The 10919-nt window shown below is 42.2% G+C and overlaps 1 protein-coding gene across 1 annotated transcript; it reads right to left on the minus strand.

Moving 5' to 3' along the window:
• Nucleotides 1-578: 578 nt before the first annotated feature.
• Nucleotides 579-9919, minus strand: LOC110907750 (G-type lectin S-receptor-like serine/threonine-protein kinase At4g27290). Its single transcript, XM_022152684.1, has 8 exons — nucleotides 9699-9919; nucleotides 8041-8776; nucleotides 7738-7948; nucleotides 7488-7631; nucleotides 3323-3416; nucleotides 3087-3237; nucleotides 2749-3015; nucleotides 579-839 (listed from the first exon to the last, which is right to left on the minus strand). Exons 1-8 carry the CDS (start codon nucleotides 9917-9919, stop codon nucleotides 579-581), a joined length of 2085 nt encoding a protein of 694 aa, XP_022008376.1.
• Nucleotides 9920-10919: the final 1000 nt, after the last annotated feature.

Consider the following 10919-nt stretch of genomic DNA (forward strand, 5'->3'; position numbering starts at 1 on the left):
ACTATCCAATCAAATCATGCCATGTCATCACCCAATATTCTATCTCTAGTGATAGAAATGTAAAGGGGGTGGTATCACTAGTGATGGAATTCTTTCACTCCCAAATTTTTTAATTTTCATTTTAAAATTAGAAATTAACAATAAAACACTAAAATATAAATTTCATTAAACTTAGAAAATAAATTACATAGCCAAATAAAAAAACAACTAAACGGGTGGCATCTCCCAACCCCACTTTGCGCAAGTCGCACGCTTTTGTTGAATGACAATTGACTTGAACGGTTCGTTGAGATGTGCGTGGTTTTCACACAAGATTTTTAAATGATTTTGTCTTTCAATCGTTTTCAAGTGTTCCTTGTACGCCTGCTCGCGTTCAACTTTTAGAGACATAATTGTTTCTTTTCTTTGTTCGGCCTTCTTGAATTGGGTAATTTTCTCCTCTTCGATTCTGAAGATCGACTCCGCCACCGCTTCCTTACCTTTGCTTGACGATTCACCACCTCTCCTGCGTCGTGGCCTTGTGGGTGAATCTTCTTCAACAGGTTGATCGGGTTCGTCGAGGGGGTCATCGTTTAAGTTCATTTCGGGCAAGTTATCCGCGCGGAAGTCGTGTAGTTCCCCGAATCGGATGTCTTTGATCTTTTTGAACCGCCTTGTTTTTTTGGAGCCGTAGGACCACACATGTCAACCAACTCAATGGGGACCCACTTCGGGTGATGTCTCGCAACTTCCCATGCCCCCACGTGTGGAAAAGTCCTCTTTTTGTACAGTCGGCAATACTCTTCGGTGGCTTGTCGCATGATTGTCGCCTCGCTCGCTCCACTTTGTGGGTTTCGGTTCTACAAAAAATATAAAATGTTATGTTTGTTTTTAAATTCTGTTTTTTTTAACTGTTTTATTTAATTAAAACTGTTTCTGTATTTTTTTTAAATTCTGTTTTATTTAATTAAAAAACTGTTACTGTTTTATTTAATTAAAGAACTGTTATTGTTTTCTTTATAAAACTGTTTCTGTATTTTTTAGAAAAAAAAAACTGTTTTTTTTATAAAACTGTTTCTGTATTTTAAAAAAAAAACTGTTTTTTTATAAAACTGTTTCTATATTAAAAAAAACTGTTTTTTTATTAAAGTTTAATAAAAAACATACCTTTTAAATGAAACAAGCGTTGAACTTGCTAATTTTCCCGTTCAAATCCGTCCACTTCGACGTCATTTGGTCCATGTTTCGTATCCTAGCACCGGAAAGTTGCCTAAAATGATTAATGACCCGTCTCCAAAACGCATCCTTTCTTTGCTCGTTGCCATGTTTCCTACTCTCCGAGATGTGCAAATACGCCTTCACCAAGGACACCTCCTCCTCGCTCGTCCAAAGTTGTCGGCCGATTGGAGCGATTTATTGAACGTCATCATTTTGTTCTTCTTCCTCTTCCTCTTCTTCTTCTTCCTCTTCCTCTTCCTCGTCAAGACTTTGTTGTCGTTCACGCCACACGTTTGCAAAATGATGAATGAGGGTGTTGTCTTCTAGTAGTGGGTCGAGTGTGTGGGGTTGGGTTTGATACGTTTGGGGTTGAAATTGGTGAGGTTGAAACGGTGGAACGAACGGTTGGTTTTGGTACGTTTGCGATTGAAAGGGTGGATATTGTTGGGTTTGAAAGGGTGGATATTGTTGGGTTTGAAAGGGTGGGACTTGGTCGGGTTCGTCTTGCAACCTAAAGCGCGTCGGCTCGCCAAGATTCGCTCGAACCTTGGGTCTTACGGGATTGTTCTTCGTACCCGAACCTCTTTTTTTCGAACCCCCACCTCTCTTGCTTGAACCTTCCATGTTTCTTGTAAAATTATTTAGATTGAGTTGGAGAGTTTTTTGATTTTTTGTATTGAGTGTGAGAATAGTTGGAGAGTTTGTTGATTTTTTGTATTGAAATAGGTTGAATTTATATAAAAAATGGTTCAAATATCATCCAAACGGTCAAAAAAATAACCCAAACGGTCATTTCCAACTTTCCAATTTCAAACTTCAACGCGTAATATGTGTAACGCATTTTAAAAATAACGCGTGGTGGGACTAAAGGCGGCGGTGTTCCGTGATAAAATAACGCGTTATGGAACTTTATAACGCACCGCCCCGTCCTCTCTAAACGTACCCAATAAAATATCACCTTGCAAAAGCTACTCGTAGGGTCTCAGGGGATAACGAGGTTGCCTTATGAAAATCAAACACATGAAATTCTTTTCCTTAAATATGTCATGTGTGATGTTATCAAGTTTTGTGTTTACTTCAATTACGTACATCATGGTAATAGGGTCCCAAGATAACCTCAAATACAACCATTATTGTCGAACCAAAGGTGGTGCATTTTGGTCCTTAAGCAAAATCGTGAGTCGTGGTATATCAAACGTTTAAGCCAAGGCTCACGGTATGTCAAATGTTTGTTTGAGAAGCTTAAAAGGTTGGTTCATTCACTCACTGACAAGTAGAAGGACACGCCTGAACCTGAAGGATACATCATGGGCGGGGCTTGTAACTGTAGAAAGCAGAGCACAAGCGGATACAGTGAAGGACACGATCATCTAACAATAGGATCGTTGAAAACTCGTTCTATAGAACTGTTAATGACATATATTAATTTATCTCACCATTAAAAATATGACACTTGTCATGCAACAAATGGGAAGATGTAGTGAAACATTGTATGGTTTATGGACTTTGACATGAAAACTTACCCTAACGACCTGTTAGTGAAATAGTCACATTATTGACTGAAGGTTCTTGTCTCGTGTGTGCACACAATTTGAGCTCAGGCCCCGTAAAAAATGCAGGTGATTTAGGTTGAGACAATACACCATCGTTACCCAGCATCAATACCACAGATGACATTGTTGGTCTATCTTCTGCATGATTTTGCACACATAACAAACCAATGTGTATTGATCGGAGTACCTTAGAGACGACACATGAGTCGAGTAAAGGCGCACCAACCAGATCAAGACACTTGCCATCCTTATATAGTCTCCATGCCTAACATAAATTAGATTTAGTAAAATATTAGAATCAATAATCGCAGATACGCAATGTCACAGTGAGCTTACATGTCCAAGAAGGTTGTCAAGGTGCTCGTGAGAAGAAAATTCTCGTTTCTTCATCCCACTTACTATTTCCAGAACTAAAACACTGAAGCTAAACACGTCTGATTTTACAGAGAAAACTCCATGAACTGCATACTCTGGAGGAATGTAGCCACTGCAAAGAATTTGACAAATTAATTGATATGAGCATTTCAAATGGACTGAACTCGAAAGAGTGAAATTTGGTATAAGATTCTTACTAAGTTCCAACCACATTCTTTGTCTTAACCCGAGTCTCGTATCCTTTAAATCTTCTAGCAAGCCCAAAATCTGATATCTTCGATGTAAGAGTAGGTTCCTTGACCTTTACCATTAATCATAATCCCTATAAATAATACATTCGGTTTGGCTATTTCGGTACAAATATATGCGAATTACATCATCCAATCTATGCCTAATATGTACACGCTATTACACCCCCGCAGTCGAAGCGGGAGGGGACCGTATGCTGAGACTAGATCTGAAGTCTTCAAATAGGATTCGTGGGAGGCCTTTGGTGAAAATATCTGCAATTTGATATCTGGAAGGGACGTGCAAAACCCTCACGTGACCCCGCTGTACCTGTTCGCGAACAAAATGTATATCGAGCTCTATGTGCTTGGTCCGCTGATGTTGAACGGGATTACCGGACAAGTATATAGCACTGACGTTGTCACAGTAAACGAGTGTAGCACGGGATAATGGTAAATGAAGCTCAAGCAGTAAGTTGCGGAGCCAGCAAATTTCAGCTACTACGTTTGCCACGCCACGGTGTTCGGCCTCCGCGCTAGAGCGGGAGACAGTAGATTGCCGTTTGGAAGACCATGAAATAAGGTTGTTGCCAAAATAAATGCAGTATCCACTAGTAGAGCGGCGTGTGTCGGGACAACCGGCCCAGTCCGCGTCCGTATAGGAAACCAAGGATGGATGCGAGGTACCGGTGAGCATCAAACCTAGAGACGCAGAACCTTTGACATACCGGATGATTCGTTTCAAGGTATTCCAGTGATCAATCCGGGGTGCATGCATGTGCATGCAAATTTGTTGAACTGCATAGGTGATGTCAGGACGGGTGAATGTAAGGTATTGGAGAGCACCTGCCAGACTGCGATAGTGTTCGTGGCACTGAGCTTCGAATTTGTGTTGACCGGAGTGGCTACCGGATTGCAAGATTGCATGCCAGCTCGAGCAATGATATCAGTAGCGTAAGAGTGCTGCGAGAGAAACATGTGATTGGCCGTTCTGGAAACGGAGATGCCTAGAAAATAGCTGAGAGGACCCAAGTCTTTCATGGCGAATTCATGAGCAAGTCGAGACATTAAGCGCTGACGAAGAGCGTCAGAGGATGTGACTAAGAGGATGTCGTCAACATATAGATGCAAGAAAGCTGTATCACTGCCCTGATGAAAGGTGAAGAGAGAAGCATCACAACGACTGTGTTGAAATCCCATGGTGAGAACGTGATCGGTGAACCGCTGGTACCAAGCCCGAGGAGCCTGTTTAAGCCCGTATAAAGACTTCTTAAGAAGACAAACATGATCAGGAAACTGTTTGTTGCGAAAACCCATAGGTTGATACATATAAACTGTCTCATGTAAGTTCCCGTGTAGGAACGCGTTAGTAACGTCTAGCTGATGAACCAACCACTGTTTGGAGATAGCAATGGACAAGACGGTACGAATGGTTGTGGGTTTGACAACTGGACTGAAAGTCTCCCCGCAATCCACACCAACCTGTTGCGATCTACCGTCGCAAACTAATCGTGCTTTGTATCTTTCTAAGGACCCGTCTGATTTGAATTTATGCTTATATAACCACATACACCGAATAACATTCATATCTGATGAACGAGGTACTAACTCCCAAGTTCCGTTTCTAATTAGTGCGTTATACTCCGTAGTCATGGCGGAGTACCATTCCGGTATATTAAGGGCAGCCGATGGGTTTTTGGGGATAGGTTTGAGTGTGGTGGGGGCGGTGGTGATATTTAAGTTTAGAGGATGTTTAGGTTTAAAGATGCCACTCATGGATCGGGTGTGCATCGTTCGGGTTGGCTGGGAAGTGGGAGGCGGAATAGGCGGGTTCAGGTTGGTTGATGGGTGAATTGGTGTTTGGTCAGAGGAGTCGGGTATGGGGTGGGGTGAGAGAGTAGTGGTCAGTGGCTGGGGTAGTAAAGAATGTGGGCTGTGGTGGGGTATCGGCACATGTGGGCGGCTGGGGTTGGGGCTGTTGTTTGGGCTTGGGAGGTGTGGGCCTGGGAAACGTTGGGAAGGAGGAGAGGTAAGGATGTTGATTGGGCTATGGTTGTGTAAAGGTGGTTGTGGGCTGGGTGATAGTGGAGGTTGGGCCCAGGAGATATGAGGACACAAATGATAAGGGAATGGATTAGACAGGAAGGTGTAAGAGGGGGCTGGTCCGATTTGTTGAGCAAACGGGAATGTAGTTTCATCAAACGCGACATGGCGCGAGATGAAAATTTGTTTTGTTTGAAGGTCTAGGCAACGAAACCCGCGGTGCGTTGCGGGGTATCCGAGAAAGACACATGGTTGGGAGCGATATTGAAGCTTGTGTATGGTAGTGGAAGGAACGAGTGGGTAACAAAGGCACCCAAAAACTCATAGATGGTCATATGTAGGGGTGGTTTGGTATAGAAGCTCGGTGGGCGAGGCAGAGTGAGAATTAGAATTAGGTAAGATGTTTAATAGATATGTAGCTGTTTCGAGAGCAAAATGCCATAGGTAAGTTGGTAACGACGCGTGGGCGAGGAGGGTGCGTATCATATTGTTTATTGTTCTAATTTTTCGTTCGGCTTTGCCGTTTTGAGATGACTTGTAAGGACATGATAGACGGTAAAGAATGCCGTTTGTGGTAAAAAAAATTTGGAAGTGGGCATTGACGTATTCACGCCCGTTGTCACATTGAAAGTTTTAATAGTCCTTTCAAACTGGGTTTTAATGGTAGAAGCAAACTGTTGAAAAGATGGGAAAACTTTAGACTTGTTAGAAATAGGATATGTCCACAAAAAATTGGAAAAGTCATCTAAGAACAACACATAATATTTATGGCCAGAAGAACTAATAATTGGAGATGTCCAAACATCACTATGTATAATATCAAAAGGTTGAATAGTGTAATTATTGGAAGCAAAAAATGGCAACCTAATACTTTTACCAAAAACGCAAGACTGGCAACATTATTATGAAGTTAATTAAAACCAATAGAACTAGAAGTTTTTAAAGATTGTAAGGAAGAACGTCCAGGGTGGCCAAGACGTTGATGCCAGAGTTGAGCAGAGATAGCAGCAAGGGCGGTAGGTTGGGATGTAGTTGACCCGAGCACCAGAGGGTAAAGATCACCGCTGCTGTTGCATCTGAGGAGCGGCTTCTTGGTCTTGTAATCCTTCACAAGAAAACCAAATGGGTCAAATTCTACAGAAACAGAATTATCCGTAGTAAATCGACGTACGGAGATTAGGTTTTTGACAATTTTGGGTGAGTATAAGACGTGTTTAAGTATAAAGGGTGGAAAAGGTTTGGGTAGGTATTTGGTGCCCTGTCCTAGTACCGGAATGGTGTCGCCATTACCTACAATTATGTTTTGAGACACGCACGAATTAGAAAAAGAATGGTAGTTACCTGATTCATGAGATGCGTTCGAAGTTGCTCCCGTATCCATATACTAAGTAGGGTCAGGTTGCTGTAGGGACATAGTATACATAGCTTGTTCTATGTCCGTTGGGCTGTAGGCCATGTGGGCTTGAGTGGGGCGTAGGCCGAGAAGTCCTGAACTTGGATTTGGAGTGTTGTTGTTGGGCCTATTGGTGGACGGGTAGGGACACGGTGGAGTGGGCCAGAAAGGCTGCTGAGGAGGACCATAGGGTGACATAAATGGGCCGTAATTGGATGTGGGCATCCATGGATGATAAACTTGATTGGGCCAGTTGTAATTTGGGCGTCCTCGTCCATAAGACCCACGGCCCCGTCCACGTCTTCTAGACCGACCACGGCCCCGACCGCCGGTTCGGTCATCGTTCCTAGTCGGTTCGGAGGGAGCTGAAGAACCGATCCAACTGATTTGGAGGGATGTAGGGCCTGTTCGGCTTTGCGACTTTCAACCTGAATGATCTTGGAGCGGGCGGCGTAGAAGGACGGCAAGGGTTCTTGTTGTTGCAGAATGGTCGCGATACCGTCATACTCTTCGTTCAAACCAGCAATCAACTGAAGGACGGCTCTGATACCATGTAAGAGTAGGTTCCTTGACCTTTACCATTAATCATAATCCCTATAAATAATACATTCGGTTTGGCTATTTTGGTACAAATATATGCGAATTATATCATCCAATCTATGCCTAATATGTACACGCTATTATTCGGTTTCATGTCATTGTCTAACAAAATATTGGTGGCTTTCAGATCTCTATGTATGATGCGAAGGCATGAATCTTGATGCAGATAAAGAAGCCCTCGAGCGATCCCATTGATGATGTGGAATCGTTTAGTCCAATCAAGCATTGAACCTTTGGTCTCATCTGCACATAATTAATTAGTGAAGTTAATTGTGTCAACTTGTCATAGTACATTGATCAATCTTGTTAATTGGGATGTAATGAGCACCTCATTCAAAGATATTCTTACCAAATAAAAATGTATCAAGGCTTCTGTTGGGCATGTATTCATAAATCAACATGATTTCATGTTTTTGAGCACAGAATCCCAGAAGCTTCACAAGATTTCGGTGCTGAAGCCGGTGAATACATCTAACCTCGTTCATAAACTCGTCAAGTCCTTGCGTAGAAGTTTCCGACAACCGCTTCACTGCTATTTCTCGCCCATCTTCCATTACACCCTTAAGATTAGAAACATAACCATTAGCATCTGATAATCCTTCTACTTATCCCACGAACAACTTTTATGTCTGTCATATGGAACAGAACATACTTCGATGTGATAAAATTTCACACCTGAAAGTTTTCGAAACGCATCCTTATTCCCACAATTTAACGATTTTTCACGTTGACAGCCACCTGACCAATTTCCTGCATTCCATTGCACTGGAAATCTTGGTTCAAACCCTTCCATACAACTGCATGCTGGAGAACTGTTGATGTTACAGATTCCATATGCACCACAGAGTCCATATTGGGCACACATATCAACCGTTGTGACCAGATACGGCATCCAACCTTGTGCGGGATCAATCCAGTTCAAGCGCATTTCCTTGCCTTCCGGACTTAGATACACCCTCGACATAATTGAGTTATTAATAAGATGAAATATACTATATACCTCCTTTTCATTGAAGACAAAATCATACGTGTAGATAGGATTTGGCTTACTGGGAAAACCGCTAAATCGTACACCAGTCCACGGTCCAAACCTCAATTGTAAAACCGAACCTCGCTTTTGAAACGCTTGTGGATATCCGTTCGTATCCATCCAACTTACATACAGACCTGGAGAAGGATCATCCATACTTTTCCACGATGTCAAGTACCTGTCTACGCCTGTTACCAAATCCTTCCCCAATTTCATTCCCGCTAGCAATGTATCGGTTGGGTAATCGAAACTTTGCCAAACGAAATCTTCGTTAGTGCTACTATCGTAACACACAACAAGGTTCCCAGAATCGAGAAGCTTTGCTACAACGGGAGTATTACCAACAGATACCGATGAACTGGAAGACCAAATCACGGTATTATTGCCACTAAAAAGCAGTAGCATTCCATTGCTATTGACTTTGAGCACACCTGTGGTACTGGTGAGTGGAGTTTCTCTGTTAGCAACCCATACAACGGTTCGTGGAGATATTTTCTTGGGAAAATTACGAAAAATGTCGTTTGACCAAAGCTCTTTTCAAATTTGTCACCCTCATGCGTCCTTGGAAGGACTACTCAGCCTCGGAAGCGTCCCTATGTTTTGTTGAAGCGTCCACGTCCTAGAAGCTGACACGTGTCCGACATGTTTATGCGTCCTTGAAAGGACCATTCCGGGATGTGTCCTTCAAGCACGGGATGCGTCCTTCAAGCACGGGATGCGTCCTTCAAGCACGGGATGCGTCCTTCAAGCACAGGATGCGTCTTTCAAACACGGGATGCGTCCATGGAGTACGGGATGCGTCCTTCTCTCTCTCTTCTCTTTCTCTCTCCTCTCTCTCTCTCTCTCTCTTTTCTTGTTCTCTTCTAATTAAAATGGAACAACAGTGTTGAAATCAACACAGTCAAAGATCCCAAATGGAGTTCAAGGAAGATGACGAAATGTGCACTGGGAGAGAGGAGAGAGGAGAGAGGAGAGAGGGGAGAGGGGAGAGGGGAGAGGAGAGAGGAGAGAGAAAGAGAAGAGAGAGAGGAGAGAGGAGAGAGAAAGAGAAGAGAGAGAGAGATGCGTTGGCGTCGGCCAAAAGAAGAGGAAGTGAGGAGAGAGAAAGAGGAGAGAGAAAAAGACGCATTGGGAAGTGTCTGGGCCCACATGCAAAATGCCACGTGTCAGCTTCTAGGACATGGACGCTTCAACAAAACATAGGGACGCTTCCGAGGCTGAGTAGTCCTTCCAAGGACGCAGGAGGGTGACAAATTTGAAAACACACTTGGTCAACCAACATTTTGGTAATTTTCCCTATTTTCTTGAACCATATCCCCAAGTATCGGTTCTTGGAGTTACCGGGGCTAAAGAATCCCAACTCATACGTTTCACCAGCCGAAACAAGCGTATCATCGTCTCTGAGTGCTTGACCTGTATTTATGGTGTCTAATGCAGCAGAATTCAACAAAACTGAGAATAAAGCACTAGAAAAGAACAGAAGTCGTGCTAAAGCCCTCATCGACGTGTTTTACAGTCTCCGGTTTCAGTAAAGAGTTGTGCAGGTTGAGACAGAATAAGGTTTGGCTCAATTATTTGCTCAGAAATGTCTATACAAATTAAATGAACTAAGACCCACAAAAGATCAAATCTACCCCTATAGTTCATTTGCATTGACAACTTGACATGGTCTTATCATGATAGCATTATTTATAAGCTTAATAATGGGCCTTCATATTAGTGCTATTAATGCTTCTGCTGTCATTATTCATGCTTTCCCATCTAATAATGTTAAAACTCAATGCTGAAACTCGATAGATTACAATGGGCTCATGAGTTGCATACGAATGAACCCAGATATCAAACTACTATTAACTATAATTAACAAAATCATTACATTTATAGTTATTAACAGAATGATTATAATACTAATTTCAAATAAACTGGAGTTACTGATTTTCTGTAAGATTTGTAGCAAAGGGGTCTCTGAGAATTCACATACCCAGTTCGATCTTGAAAAAATGTGCCATTCCGTTATGCTTTGTTATTATTTAAAAAAAATCAAATTAGTATTGGGTTCAATAAACCTAATTTCAAGTGGACTAAATTCTAAACCATAAAAAATATTGTAAATGGGCCTATATTGAAAGCGTTATGTGTTTACTATTTAAAAAAATAACATATACGTATAGGATTTTTTTTTTAAAATCGCATGCCCCTCGAAATCACGGGACTTGTGCGGAGGTCCTCCCCGCACACCATCAAAGCCTCCCATGATTTGTAGCAGAGGCGGACCTAATGTAATACCGGCCGTAGCATGGGCTACGGCTCAACTTTGTACCGGTAGTGTAAAATTTCATTTTGTTTTCGATTTTTTTTACAAAGGACACCCCTAAACAACTACGAGGACACCCCTAAAAAATTTTAAGCCCAAATTGCAGTTGTAAATAATAAGCCCGAATCAGTTTATATAGCCTAACCAATTGTTATTAAAGCCCAGTTATGAAGTGCTTACATTCAAT

Source organism: Helianthus annuus, chromosome 14 (genome assembly GCF_002127325.2).
Source record: "Helianthus annuus cultivar XRQ/B chromosome 14, HanXRQr2.0-SUNRISE, whole genome shotgun sequence".
Classification (NCBI taxonomy): domain Eukaryota; kingdom Viridiplantae; phylum Streptophyta; class Magnoliopsida; order Asterales; family Asteraceae; genus Helianthus; species Helianthus annuus.